The sequence below is a fragment of the Dioscorea cayenensis genome, chromosome 16 (assembly GCF_009730915.1).
Source record: "Dioscorea cayenensis subsp. rotundata cultivar TDr96_F1 chromosome 16, TDr96_F1_v2_PseudoChromosome.rev07_lg8_w22 25.fasta, whole genome shotgun sequence".
NCBI lineage: Eukaryota > Viridiplantae > Streptophyta > Magnoliopsida > Dioscoreales > Dioscoreaceae > Dioscorea > Dioscorea cayenensis.
In genome coordinates, this window is record NC_052486.1 from 20,030,133 (window position 1) to 20,045,982 (window position 15,850).

Sequence of the window (15,850 nt, forward strand, 5' to 3'; positions counted from 1 at the left end):
ACCAAACAAAAGGTATGCAGAAGCTGAGAAGCAACCACTATGCCACTTTAATGATTCTGTTAAGGATGGATATTCAGAGGAAACGTTGTACTCAGATACCGATTCTTGAAATTTTATTGGCTGAGACTCCGATGAGATGTGCATAATATATCAAAGAATGTGCTATTTGCCAATAGATGAAGCATGATTCTCAGAAGCCTATTGGAATATACCAACCATTGCCAATCCACTACCACATTTGGGAGGACGTGGAAATTGCACAATCATTCTGATCGTTATCAACAGATTAAGCAAATATTCCACGTACATCGTAGCTAAGGTTTTTACTGACAATGTTGTGAAGTTGGATGGCATGCTTTGCACTATCCTCAACAACCAGGACTGAGTCTGTACTAGTCTTTTTGGAAGGAATAATTCAAGATATAGGAGACAGACAAGAAAGATTGTAGTGTGAGAAAACCCTAACCCTTCTCTTATTTAAACAGAGTTGCGACTCAATTATATTATGAGAAAAATTATTCTTTTAGTCCTCAAATGCACATCCTTTCCTTTCAATGGTTTCTTTGCTTGTTTAAATTGCATTAATATGATATTAAAAGCCAAGTTGCGATGATTGCATGGTCATATAGAGGCAACAAAATTGTTTGCTGATGTGGCACTTTTTCCTTCTTTTTTTTGTTTGGGTTTGGGGGGAAGGGAGGGAGGGGATTTGTTTTTGCAATGGAGTTTCAAGATGAAATTAAAGCATCAATGTTCATTTAGATGGTTCAAACTAAAAATACTGGTTTTATGTGATGATCAATTTCTTGAAAGAAAAGATATGCAAAAGTATATTGATGGATCTATAGTTATACCTATTGGGTACTAATGTTTGGTGTAATGCAGACTGGGTTGGAGATATCATAGATCATTGCTCAACTATTGATTAGGATGTATTTATGTGAGATTTTTTAGTCCCTTGGAAAAGCAAGAAATAGGGAGTTGTTGCTAAATCATCCACCGAAGCCAAGTGTTTTCCTATGGCATCTACCACATCTGAGATTATCTAGCTTTGTTGGCATATAGATACTTTGGAACTTTCATAATTTGAGCCTACAACCTCTTCATTGTTATAGTAAAAATGCTACATCAATTGCTCATTTTCATGTACAGACAAAACTTACAGAAATTTACAGTCATTTTGTTCACTAACATTTTTCTGCAAGGAAGCATCACTCTTCCACATGTTCAAACTTTTATGTAGATTGCCGATATGTTTACATATACTTCTTCTTCTTCCTAGATTTTTAATCTACAAAATGTGATATAAAACTTAACAAACTCTTTAACTAGTTCAAAAATGTAGTTTACAAGCACTCAAGTACCAAATTAGATGTAAAATATTGTGCATCAGCAGATCTCTTTGAATTTATATTGATACAGTATAGAAAAACTGTATCATTACTTCTTGGAATCCTTTAAATATATAAACCTTCAATCTATACTTTGATATTTATTTTTCTATCCCAACAATCAAAAAAAATAATTCCCAAAATTATACTTTATTCATGTCCTTCCATAATTGATATCATTTATTCATTACAAAGGTTAGCTCAAATAGACTACTTCTCTGAGACAGAAACTACTAGTGTCAAAAAAAATAAGACACATGAAAATGTAGCCACAAATATCTATTTTGTAGAATAGACCAAACAAAAAAAATAAAAAAAAATAAAAAAAAAAATGGGGAGATGATAAGGTACCTCCAGCCACATAAAAGAGTGCAGTCATGAAGCATTGCTGTCCTTGTTACTTCAAGTAGTGGTTTAACAACATCCTCCTAAGATCCAAATTAATTAACATCACATCCCAAACAGTGAGCACAAGATAGCTCGGCGATGACATTTATGACCAATATCGCTAACTAAAACACTACTGAAATCAATAGGCACTATAGTAACAACTAAATATTATCTCAAGCAAAATTGAAGAGAGATGTATGTGATAGACAAAGCCCTGCTTACCACATCAACATGGCACAAAACAACGCGAAGCTTAAAATTCTTCTGCAACTCTCTTATTCGAAAATATAAGTAATCCGGGTGAAGAAGGTGATAGCGGAGACTGCAAACGTCAATTAACTTAATTAAGAAACATGGTAGATTACATGATGTTCTAACAGAGATTAAGTACAAAACTTCATCTTAGACCAAAACAATGCATGAAATATTTGCCTTATTGTTTAAATAGATAGTTCCAAAAAAATACAGAATCCTTCATCAAATTTCCTTCAATACTGTAGCTTTAAAATAAAAGAGCAAAATTTGCATGAATCCACCAATAGCAGCGATATTAGTTGACAAACAAAATCGAGGTCAAACATCTGAAAAATTAGAATGATGGTAGATGCCATCTCCTATAAAGTGATTGATGCATAAAATTCAATTCATGATTATAAAATAACCAAATGAAGGATACCGTGAACAAATTATCAGCCATCAAAAGCAAAAATGCCATGGGCAAATAGAAATAGAAAGCTCTATGCTTTCTTGTTCCTATAAAAAGTGCGACACAGGCCAATTAACAGAATTGAAAATTCTTAGCGGGCTGAATTTTCCTGGACGGGACAATAACAAGAGGAACTTATGAGAATTTAGGGATGGAACTAGGTCTAAAATAAAATATTACACTTTCTCACTACCAAACCTTGAAAGCTAGTCTCTTACAAACAATAATCATGCAAAGAAGAAAGGTTGAAAAGTTGAAAATTTTGATCAATAACTCTTGTTCCCCTAACCCATAAACATAACCATTAAAATTGCCTCCTAATCCAACCAAACTCTTTTAACTCCTAAACTAAAGAAATTTAAATCATACCTAAAAATGTCATTTATTCCAAGTTCCAACAACTCTTTATCCTTTGCGCAAAATATAGAATTAATTATCTAATTAATTGACTGCATTGAAATGTGCAGCAAAAACATCAATTATGCCAAGTTGAGAATCCTCAAAGAATGAAGAAAACAAGTTGCAATTTTACAATCAAATGAAATTTCCAATGGAAAAATTCAGAAGCTGTACATAGACTCCAAACTATATATTGCACTGCCTCATTGTGTATTAATTATTATATTTATTGTAGAAATTACATACTTTCTTGCGCAGAGCATAAAAAACAACTATTCATCACCATGATCTCCATACTGGTATTTCTTAATTCCCAATAAGGAGACAGCTAACCAAAAAGTTTATCTGAATCATGAATCTTTCTATAGATACAATAAAGCAATAACGATTGCAAATTGAACATGGGCCTCATCATGTGAACAGGCTACCCAAGTATAACACTATGCCCTAAGCACAGATTCAAGCCATTCCATGAAGCTAGCAGTGATTATAATTTGGTAAATGGTTTATAAAATGCTCATCATTTAGCAAATATTCATCAATATAAAAAAAAATTTACATAAAAAGACAAGAAAACAAGAAAAATAGAAGAGCAAAAATACCTTAAATAAAGAGCACAAGAACCTTGCCCCATCAAATAATCTGGGATTATATCTGCGAAAACCCACCTCACATTCCTGATATGCTTCAGCAACGGATTTCCCTTCTGAAACTAAAAATCCATTGATAAAACAAACAAAACAAAATCAAACATCAGTGCTATAATCCATCAAAAAAACATCACCTGCCGCTGGCTCACGAGGATCGCATTCCGATTCTGAGGGACCGAAGAAGAAGAAGAGGAAGAAGGTTGGGAATCTGAATTGTTGCTTCAAGAGAGAAATAAACAGGTGTTTGGATGAGAATGGAGATGGATTTGGGAAGAGAGATCGGAGAGATGAAGAGAGATCAGTACCTGGGGATGGAGGAGGGAGGAGGGGTGTAGAATTCGGAGGCCTTGATGAAGGAGAAGGCGTCGGAGAAGGATGCGGCCGACGTGGAGATGGAGGTGGTGGGAGGGTTGTAGGATTGAGGAGCAGAGGAGGAAGAGGGTTGGAAGACTTCTTGGTAGGATGGGATCTGGATTAGGGTTTTGCGATCATTCCCTTGTTCCTTCTGCTGATGCTGCTCATCCTTCTCCATTCTTCAATGGAGCTCGGTGAATCCTCCCTAGAGGACCGAAGGCATTGTTTGTGTGTGTTCTCTTATATATATATATATATATATATATATATATATATACAAGTTACATGATTCTCTTATATTCTTTATTATTTTTTTAAATTTTATTAGTGGCATATAATAATAATTACTTCTTGGTTACCATTTTTTAGATTTTAAAAAATTAAAACTAAATTATTAATAGTATTTGTTGAGAAATTTATAATTTAGTAAAATGATGCTAATATAATGTTCCTTTTTTATTTTTAAATAACGTTAATTATGCCAAATAAAGTGATTAAATTGATTTTCTGAAATATTTATAGTCATTCAACAAATTTATAAATTTCTAAATAAAAACAAAAGTTTAGAATTGAAACAAAGAGTTCCATGTGAAGTCATGACTTCAATGAGGTGCCGTTTTGAAAATTTCAATCCTTATTTGCATATAACCCCTCCCTTTTACCAATAATTACAAATATATTCCAAAATATTCTTTGAAAGATATTCCCTAATATTATTTATTAGAGGTCAAAACATAATTATTAAAAACAAAAGACTATTAAAAACTTCCTACCATATGAGTAAGAGTAATGCTATATTGAACGAACAAACCACGACGCGACCACCACTGGCGGTGTGGTGAGTCCTGGACTTTTGTTTTTTGTTTTTTTGTTTTTAAATTAAACTAAAAAGGGGAGAGACACCCACGTGAGGCTCTCTCTTCTCTCTCTCTCTCTCTCTCTCGTTTGGTTCTCTCCCTCCCTCTCGGCCGGCGCTTCCTTCCCCTTTTCAGCTCCATCCCGAGCCAGCATGGCCCCTCACTTGCTTCTCCCCACTGAACCCGATCACTTGCCTCCATCCGATTGCTTCCCTCGCGCTCCTCCGGCTCCGTGCTCATCTGGCCGTCGTTTCCCTCCGGCGCGCTTCCCTCCCCGGCTCCAGGCTCCAGTCCGATGCATCCTTCCCTCATGCTCTCCTCCCGGCTCACGTCGCCATGCCTCCATCCACTCCCACTCCCGACTCCGGGCACATCCGGTGCCATTTCCCTCCCTAGCTCTCGGTCCCGTCAGCGGCCCGTTTCCCTCCCAGTGATCCGGCGCAGGTCGGTTGCTATTTCCCTCGACTCCAGAGCCACGTAGTTGGCGTCCCGTTTCCCCTCCGTGCGGCACGTCTCTACTTCTCTGCTTCTTGCCTCCACTATATTAAAGGTATGATTTATTTCATGTATCGTAATAATTTGTTTGATTTGTTTGAGTTATTTGGCCTTGTTATGGGAGCACAAACGTTTTGGAAAATCAACCCTTTGTTTGCTGGATTCAAAAGCATTGTATACATACTACATGAATGATTTGATAGTTTGTTGGAATGATTGTGTTTAAAAGCATTGTACACATACTACATGAATGATTTAATAGTTTTGTTGGCAATGTATCTAAATTATTTTTGTAGTTATTTAGGCATCATTTGGATATATGATTTTTGGAGTTATTTAGGATTATAAACCATTACTTTGCTTCATGTTTTTATAAATATTTGCCTAATTTGTTTTAGACATATACCTAAAAGCAAGAACATGGAAGAAGTCGTACTTGGGTGTAATGAGCAAGAAAAAGATAATGTAGAAGTTGGATGTTCAAGTTATGAAATGCATGCCAAAGAAAAACCGGTAGATTCGGTTTAGTTGAAAATATTGTGCGGGGGGCGGTATGATTCTTGATTACGAAGAAGAAGTTTATAAGTTATATGTCCAATATGCTTGCGACGTGAAGGGTTTGGCATCAACAAAAAGCACAAGATTAAATGATGATGGAAAATTGAAATATTCTACATTAGCATGTGCGAGAGGTGTGCAAAAGAATATCTACTTCAAAAACTCATTCAACCCAAGATTATCCGTGAAGTAAATTGTCCCGAGCAAAGATTAATGTCATTGTTGGAAATGATGGGCGATTTACCCTTTCTAGTGTTCATTTGGAGCACAATCATGCACTAGCCCACAAAAGCTCGTTTCAATAGTGCAATAAAAAATTGATGCATATGTCAAAGAAGGCTCGAATTAAACGACCAAAGCGAGGATAAGCCTAAGCAAAAATTTTTCATTCACTAGCGGTTGAAAAGTGGGGGTTATGAAAAATTTAACATACTGAAAAAGATTGTAGAAATTATATTGCGAAAGCAAAAGCAATTTTAGAACTTGGCGTTGGAGATGCCATGGCACTTAGGGAAATATTTTTCTCGCATGCAACAAAAGAAACACAAAATGTTTCCATTTGATTGACGCATGGATGAAGAAGGTGGTTTAAGAAATGTCTTACGGGGCGGATCACGAGGGTCTATAAGCGACTTATGAAGCTTTTGGTGATGTCATTTCCTTTGATACGACATACTTGACGAATAAGTATGATATGCCATTTGCTCCGTTTGTCGGTGTAAATCATCATGTGCAGCCCTGTATTGTTTGGGTGTGACTTCTTGTCGAGAGAGGGATCTGAAACGTATGTTTGGCTTTTTCAAAACTTAGTGGAGTGTATGTCGGGGCAAGGCCCTAAAAGCAATTATTACGAGATCGAGTGTATGGCTATTCGAGTGCGATTAGATTGGTTTTCCCAAATTCACATCACCGCCTTTTGCCTTTGGCATATCATGAAGAAAGGTTCTGAGAAGCTTGGAGGTTTAAATGAATACAAAGCAATCAAGAAAATTTTTGAAACACATCACATATGAGCGGTGGATTCTCAAGAGTTCGAAGACACATACTTGAAGATGATGGTGGACTATAACCTTGAGAAAAATGAATAGGCTGAAATTCTCTATTCAAAATCCGTGATCGTTGGGCTCCTATGTATGTTAAAAGGCATATTTTTGAGGCTGGAATGTCTACCACTCAAAAGAAGTGAAAAGCATAAATGCATTTTTGGATGGTTATGTTGGTCCGAAGCGACTTCATTGAAAGCGGTTGTTGAACAATATGATAATGCCTTGAAAAGCAAGATTGAGAAGGAGAACAAAAGCTGATTTTTGCTTCATTTAACTCGTGTTTTCCATTAATCACCCAGATTGCTACTTTGAGAAAGCAACTACTAAAAGAAGCATACACAAATGAAATTTTTAAATTGTTTCAAGATGAGTTGCGAGGCATGATATGTGCAATCTTACTCTTCTTGGTTCACATGATGGCGATCTGCATTCATTTCGGTGTCGACATTGTCAAGGGAAAAGAAGGTGTATTTAAAGCTGAAGTGGTATACAATGTTTATACTAACGAGGAAGAATTTGACATTAAATGCTCATATCGAGTTGTTTGAGTTCAAGGGGATTATTTGTAGGCACATTTGCAAGGTGCTTATTGAGGAAGAATGTGAAAGACGTACCTTCTGAGGTATATTTTTACCACGATGGAGGAAGGACATCAAGCATGCATACATATGTCTGAGCTATTATGATGACCCACAAACCGAGTGAGGAAAGCTACGGTACAATAAATTGTGTTCTCATTTTTACTAAAACGAGAACTTGGGCAGAGTCAAATGACAAATACATGTTCTTGATGAAATATGTGGATGAGGCAATTGAGAATTTGATGGACAGCACAACTTGCAAAGAAAAATTTACACCTATGTTGTCGGAGGCAACTAATGTGCCACACCAAAAATTTCTCACTCCCTTGAAGGTGCGGAGTAAGGGTCGTCCACCATCAAAAAGGAAGAAGTCAAAAGTTGAAGAAATAATAATCAGAAACAAGAAAAAGGTATTTTTATGTAGTATCATGTTCATTACTTCTTTAGTTTTTTCCGATGGGTTTTTTTGATTGTATAACATCCATGTTATTATTAGCGGGGAAGCCACAAACAAAAAGGAGATGCAGTAGCTTCGAGAAAATTTTACAAGATGATCATTGCACACAAGAGAGTGTGGTAATTCTCTTGTAATTATCTTTAATGTCCAAATTACGAATTTTGTGTCATTTAATTTGAAATAATGATTTGTTTGATTATAATCTCTTTTATTAGGTTAACTCAAATTCTATATCGATCAACCTGGACATGCATCACAGTTCTTTAGGTTTTTCAAGCCAATGCAATGAGCTCTGATTAAGGTGAGTTGCAAGATGTACTTAGTTATTTTTGCATTTAGTACTTAGTGATTGAGGTGTGTTGTGATGTTTACATTTTATTTTTTCAGGGAATCGTATTGTGGTGCAAGTTACTTATAGAGTGCATTATTGATTAATTTGTGTGTAAGTATTCATGTTCATGCTCTTGGAGGAAAACCAGAAATTTTGTGCTCATGTTGAAGAAGAGATGGTTCATTTGTTTGTGTACGGTGCTCATCTTTGATGAAGAGATGGTTTGATTGTTTTACAAGTTCATGTTCAGGTGTTCATGTTATAAGTTCAGGTTCAGGGAATCATGTTATAAGAATTTTGTGTTTGCTTATATTTGATGAAGAGATGGTTTGTGTTACCAGAATTTGTGTTCATGTTATAAGATTTGTGTTTATTACTTATGTTTGATGAAGAGATGGTTTGTAGGTAAACATAATATCTTTGTGTTCTGGATTTAGGGCTGGAATACGAAGTTTTGTGAATCTGAAAATATGTCTGCAGACCATTCACATATCTCGAACCCTCTGACGGGTTACAAACAAAGGAGAGTGCAGGCAACACATTATTTATTCTCAGCCTAGTTTAGCATCTTCAGCCTAGTTTAGCATCTTCATCACTGTTGGAATTCCCTCCTTTCACTAAATAAGGATTACTGAGCTCTTGCATCTTCTCAGTTCCATGTCAGGTTTGGTACCAACATTACTGCTCGAAATGAGTAATATTACACATGAGATAATAATGGACAAAAGGAGAAACAAGAAAAATAATCACTTAATTTCGACTCTACGACTAATGTATTCCATTATACAAAAAGCATGCCATAAATGAATGCCAGATGAGTGCATTGGTTCAAAGCTCAATCCACTCAAAAAGGTCCTGTAATGAGTGCGTCCCAACTCTTTTGTGAGTCTCCTTCTATGATGCGCATTTGCATAATGAGAAGTGCTTGATAGCTTTAGTAGCCTGAAAAACCTAGAAAGTCGACTAACTTGTATGTGCAATCACATGCTACCAAAAATGTGTTCTTGAATGTGAGTGAAAGGTGAAAATTATCTTTTTAAACTCTTTCTAACACCGCATTTAGCAAAATTCAGAAACACAAACAAAATCCATACCGATCTAAGAGAGATTTTAAGAATCATACGACTGAAGTGCAGCCTTTTTAATAGCATTAACTTACAAGAGCTTGTATTATCTCTTCAACTGTTCTCTTAGAAAAGCACTTGTCGATTATTTCCAACCTAGAAAAACAAATTCACAGAAGAAAATAAACACAATAAGATTTCAAGCAATTGCATCACAAGATGCAATAAATAGATGAATTGGCATTGGAGAGTAAATGGGCATGTATGCATCACATTGCAATTGATTAACACAGCAGTTAGTCATGGCCAAGCAAACACAGGACACGATATTTAAAAACATCCGCCAAAAGGACAGAAGAATTACAAGCATATTATTCATAAGCAATGAACTCACCTATTAAAAGCACTACCGTCCTTAACAGGAACTTCTTGTGAAAATTGATCAATGATTGCGCAAACAGCAAAATATCTGTGCATTCAAAGGATCTTAACGGTCAGAGTTAAGAACTAAGCAACAATACACCAACCAGTGATCACATGAGAAGTATAAGAAGACATTTTTATGCCGTTCAAGTTGAGAATTAACCTGCTGCTGATCCCGTAGTGCTCTGGAGAAGAAAACATCGGCGGTAAAAAGAAGCCAATCAAGTTCAAAGTTTCCCAAAGGAACCTGTCAAATAGTTTATAAAGAGAAAACTGTCACAAGTCACATCAGTTAATTTCAAGACAGACCATCTTACCTGAATGAAGTTTGTAAAAACAAAACATCTCAATGAGAAACCATATTATAACACAGAATTTTTCATGAGAAACATCTTTAAGTCCCCCATTAAAAGATACCTGTGAAGTTGAACTTCATGAGAAACCATATTATAACACAGAATTTTTCACCTTGAAAAGCAAGAATAGAATAACATAAGAATAGAATAACAATGAGGGATTATGCTTTACAGGGAACAATCAATACATGCCTAATAAATTGAATCTTATATTCCATGCAGACAGCTTACAAAAATTGCATTTATAGAAACAAGAAAAATAAGCACTTAATATCAGCACACGACTAATGTATTCCAGTATACTAATGTATTCCAGTTCACATTTTCAACCTGGGAATGATTACCTTGCATTCAAAATAATAAAATTAGCGTATACCTAAGACGAAAATTTGAATCATTACCTTCTTTTCTTCACGGGATGCACTTGTATCATTACCTTCAATTCACATTATGAACCCGAAATTTTGCATTAAAAAAACAATAACAACAACTTTGTACATTGGAACTCTTAGAACACTAATAATAACAATAACAAACAGTTTAAGAAGAAAAAGGCTCAGATCTTGCCCCTCTGTTCTTTTGCATGGATAAACACGAATCAAGGGTCGCAACTAAAAGTTGCCACGCCACCCAATTTCTATAATCTTTTACGAGGCAAATCATCACGACCAAGACCATCATTACTAAAAGAGTAGAGTAATGCTATATTGAGACGAACAAACCACACGAACCCGACGCACTTGAAAGAGCGAAATACATGATGCAACAAAATGATTCATCGTCGAATATAGATATCAACCAATCGAATTAAAAACAGAGGCTCGAGTTCAAGCAATGATGTTTTTCCCATCCTTCCCCTCCTCTACTAACAATACGATTGGGCGGTTGCCTACTAGGCCATCCAAGCCACTATGCCCATCGTTGTAGAGAGCAAAGGAAGGATAGAATTTTTCAGGGCATCATTGCCTCATGCACGATTTCAAGGCCGAGTGGGCTTTTTGTGCTAGAAATTCGGAGAACCGATGCAACGAGAGAGGGCTGAGTAGGGGGAGGGAAGCGGGCCGGGAGCATAGAGCCACACAGGAGAGAGAGAGAGAGAGAGAGAGAGGAGGCGAGATGAGTCAGGCAGCAGAGAACACGAGAGAGACACAAGCTGGGCCGATCTATGCCCTAGTTTCTCTTCAAAGCTAAAGCGAGAGGGTGGCGGCCGTGAGCGGGGAGGAGGGCGGCGGAGCAGGGTACCGGGAGCAGGGGAGGGAAGAGAGCGGTCGGAGCATGTGTCGGGGGGCGGGAAGTGAAGCGGCCGGGAGGCGGGGGAGTAGCCCGATCACGAGGCGGGAGAGGCGCGGCTGAACATCGGTCGAGGCGGGGAGTGGGCCGATCACGAGCGGGAGGAGGCGGCGGCAGACATCGACCGAGGCGGGGAGGGACGAGCCAGAGAGGAAGGGAAGCGGCGGCAGCATCCGGGCTTTCAACGTTGCCCTAATTTCGGGAGAAAACCCCGAGAGAAGAACAAAAGTCCACGTGACCAGCCACATCAGTTGTGTGGTCGGTTCAGGTCGTTTGACTGCGTTCAATATAGCATTACTCTATGAGTAAATCCATCTTTCTCTTCTCGTTTAAATTAAATAAATTTTTATATGCATCCAAAATCTACTCAATCATACACCAACCTCATCACTACCTTATCTCCATACCAACAACAAAACCGTTTTATCTCCTCATTTAAATTTAAAAATATAAAAAAACATCATATACAAATATAGTGAAAAATACAAAAATAAAAAAACAAAAACACAATATATCTATTTATTTATTTTTATAATTTTACAATTCAATACAAAAAAATAATGTATTTATATATATAGGAAAAAAATGAAAAACAAAATTAAAATTTATTACAAAAGAGTATAAACCTCCTTAAATGTGTATTTTGAAACATGATATAGAAATAAATTTTATGCTCTTGGATTTCTCAACCATTCATGTCTTTTTAATTGATTTTCTAAAAAATGCATATATATTTATATTTGATTTTACTAAAAATGATTCAAATATGAAGCCCAAAATAGTTTAAATGTTTATAATATTGTATTTGTTGAATATATAATAATAGTATGCTAAGCTCCAAGGAAAAGTGCTTCTAGTTTTAAAAATAATTTATATTAAAACACAGATTGAAATTAGTTTGTGATAAGACAACTTCATCAGAACTACCACTTTTCACAAAAAATTAAGAAAAAAAACCAAATTATCTATAAAAGAGAAGAAACTTCAAAGAAGCTCAGAACAATGAAAATATTTGCATCTACCCATATGGAAGTTGCTAATGAAATGGACAAATAAATATTAATAAAATGGACATTAAGAACAAATTGTAAATATAAAATTTACCTTATTTGTTTGAATGAAAAAGAGCCTAAGCTTAAGGTTAAGTATATATGTGTAGATGTATATATTTTTATAATGCAATGGTAGCTTTTATATAAGGAATGACATGATTATTTTCGTGTTTTCACTGACCCACTATCAAAAAGTCAAAATTATCACTGACACCAAAACCTAATTTGAAACCAACCATGTACCTCAATAATAATGCTAGTAAATCTGCCACACCTATATCTATGACTATGCCTATGCTTATGCTTATCTTGTAATATTGATTGGCAGTGACTTTGAGATATTTGGTTACATAATTGATCAAAACTTGTTCCTGTGTCTCTCAAGAAATCAAAGACACTAAAACTATGGACACACTGCTTTCTAAGAAACAAAAAGAAATTATTACATCAATATAAGCAAAAAGAAGTGGACATAAAAATAAAACCTTCCAGCATGCCATGCAATCATTGTACTATAATCCAGTCACTTAATGTGATACAGTGATACAGAACATTATCCTCCTAGTAAAAATATCAGTATCATCTAAGATGATATTCATGACTAAGTACTCTTCAGGTTCAATGAACTTTGTGAGCAAATTCAGTGTTTCAAATGTGAAACAGTGTCATGATAAGATAAATAACCAAATGATGCAAATGAAAACAAAAGCCAAATCTTCTAAGCAGCTTGGTCATCTGCAAAAGATCAACCCCTTAAAAAAGAAAAGCCTTTGAAACATAAGATTAGACTCCTTATAGATGTAAAGAACTCATTGTTTTCATTCCCCTCTGAAGAGTTATATCATATGTCCTGTCACAGAGGTCTTGCAGAAATAACTCCAATGCTTTGGCTACAAAACAATGCCCATCAATAATCAAAACATCAAGAATGCAAAGAAAAACAATATATAATACATATTCAGAGCAAGAAATTTGTAAATAATAAAAATCACAAATTAGTATATATGTGTGTCAGTAAACCAACATGAATCCAATTTAAAACACTAAAGTACAGTTTGTAATGCAGATTTCCTCAGAGTCAATAAATGTTTAGATATTTCTTGCTTCAGTGCATTACAGGGGATAAGAAAGTCACATGTTATTTTTCAGTCAAATATCAAACAACCATCATGTTAATAAAAATATGATCAATAATGTACACAACTGTCTGCAACGGTGATATTATGGCCACCAAATTTAGATATTGTATGATGAAAGCTCAAAATTTTTTTCTGATTCCTGTAGATATAATTAATCCATATAAACAGTACATAACAAATCATTTGGTAATTGAGAGTACAAAAAATTGGTATTGAATACCAACAAAAGTACAACAAAATTAGGTGTAATTTATTAGAGATTGCTAATCATAGCGCACATGAAGTTTAAAACAGAAAAAAAAAATCTATTAGATTGATGCAAAAAAGGAAGTATTTGTTATGCTTGGGTCAGAATTAATATAAGGCAAAAATAACTCATAATCAAAGAGTGCTTTCTGTAATCAATTCTCATTGAAATACCTTGCAGGAGGAGATGAACATCCTACATAAACCATACATAATTAATCAATTAGCATTCATCATTAGAGATATAATAACAATAATGTTAATAGTCTTATATCAGAGATAAATAAAACTCACCCCCATGGAACATCTCCAACCAACATCCAATCTCCATCTTTATCTTCATAAGTGACTGCATACTCAGATCCATTTTGTCCTTCCATCCCTGAAAAATCACCTAAAATTAATCAACACCAAAAAACACAACAATATTTCATGTGACAATATACTTATATCTTATTAGACATAACTCTCACCTAATGAGAAACACTTGAACATGTCTCCCAACCCTTCTCTAAGCTCATTAATCGGCTGTATAATTATATCAAAACAGCAAACAGAACTAAAGTCACAGGCTTTTCATTTTGGTCTTTCATCATGTTATCAGATTCAAATAACTGCTTTTTATACAATCAAAAGTCAAATTTCTTTCTTTTTTTTTAAGAAACCAAACAAACATGAAAAACAATTTATAACAATACATATGAATAAAAAATAACAAAGAAAACAATGCATCAGATTAAAATAGAAAAACCTCGCAAGATCAAAACCGTTATGTTTACTCAAAATCTCATCTTTATATATATATATATATATATATATATATATATATAAAGGAAAGAACATAAAACAGGATATCAAACACAATGATAAGAAAGCTAGGCATACCCATTTGTGTCAAGAGTTCCACATAAAGATTCAAACCGGGGATCTCGTGAAACCTGCCATGAAAATCAAACCAAACACTTGATAGGTGACAACGGTTCACAAAAGAAATATAAAACACTAACCAAAATGAAAAATAAAATTTCTATTGCAATTCGTCCTAGTAACCCTTTTTCTTCATTTCTTTGTAATAAAAATGGAAACAATTACCAAGAAATTAAAAACACACACACACAAATCAGATTTTGGGTGTTTTTCTTCATTGTTTTGTAATAAAAATGGAAACAATTACCAAGAAATTAAAAAAAAATACACAAACACACACACACACACACACACAAATCAGAAAAACCCACTTTTTTGGGCGTTTGGATGACCTACCTAAACTTTCCAACAGGCACTTTGCTGCTCATCTCCATTGGCCAAACATGTTCTTATGAGCACGGCCGAGACTCTGCGCCTTTTGATGTGAGCCTTGATCTGAGGAGCATGGGATCCATCAGCCCGCACCTCTCGAAGCTCTCCAAGAGGGATATCAGCAAGAACCCGGGGTGGAACCTTCTCACTGAAGCCAAGGGGCGACGTGCTCGGGAGTGGTTCAAGCAATTCCAGGTCCATCGTCAACACCGTCCTCCCATTTATCAAAGTAGGTCGGTCCGGTGCAAGGCTGAGCTGGGATGCGGAAAGAGAGCGCTTCTCTCCATCCTCATCGGACCGGCGGCTCCACTATCGTGAGAGATCAATTATTAGTGCTAGTGGCTAGGGTTTGAAAAAACACGGAATGAGAGATCAACCGTTAATTACAAAGGGAGATAAAAATCATACCGTTGATTGTAAAAATATTGCACCAATTAAACTTGGCCAAATGTCTATCAAAGGCAAGCATTGAGGAATAGTTTTGAGCCGTTAATTACAAAGGGAGATAAAAATCAGACCGTTGATTGTAAAAATATTACACCAATTAAACTTGGCAATCTATTATTAAAGGCAATCTATTATTAAAAAATTATCTTAAAACAAATAGATACAATGATGCACTAGTTATAATAGTCTATGTACATCATATGAGACCATAAATATCATGTCACATATATATTCTTTCTTTTTCTAGCTTACATTGTTAGTGTAGGTGTCTTCTTTGTTTTTTATTAGAGCATTTTTGACCTTTTGTTAGTTTAATGGC

At 35.4% G+C, this 15,850-nt stretch overlaps 1 protein-coding gene and 1 long non-coding RNA gene across 2 annotated transcripts in view; both read right to left on the reverse strand.

Annotated features, from left to right (window-relative positions):
* LOC120279250 (DNA excision repair protein ERCC-1) overlaps window positions 1-4,113 on the reverse strand; it is a 70,865-nt gene extending 66,752 nt beyond the window's left edge. The window contains 5 exon segments of the mRNA XM_039286127.1: window positions 1,743-1,819; window positions 2,004-2,103; window positions 3,489-3,592; window positions 3,671-3,755; window positions 3,842-4,113. Of these exon segments, the coding sequence (XP_039142061.1) occupies window positions 1,743-1,819; window positions 2,004-2,103; window positions 3,489-3,592; window positions 3,671-3,755; window positions 3,842-4,068 (593 nt within the window). The 5' untranslated portion in view covers window positions 4,069-4,113.
* Window positions 4,114-13,966: 9,853 nt separating this feature from the next.
* LOC120279630 lies at window positions 13,967-15,098 on the reverse strand. The gene is made up of 5 exons (XR_005541971.1): window positions 15,049-15,098; window positions 14,671-14,723; window positions 14,259-14,313; window positions 14,080-14,167; window positions 13,967-13,981 (listed from the first exon to the last, which is right to left on the reverse strand). It is a non-coding gene; the product is annotated as an uncharacterized LOC120279630 (long non-coding RNA).
* Between the last annotated feature and the right edge of the window lie 752 nt (window positions 15,099-15,850).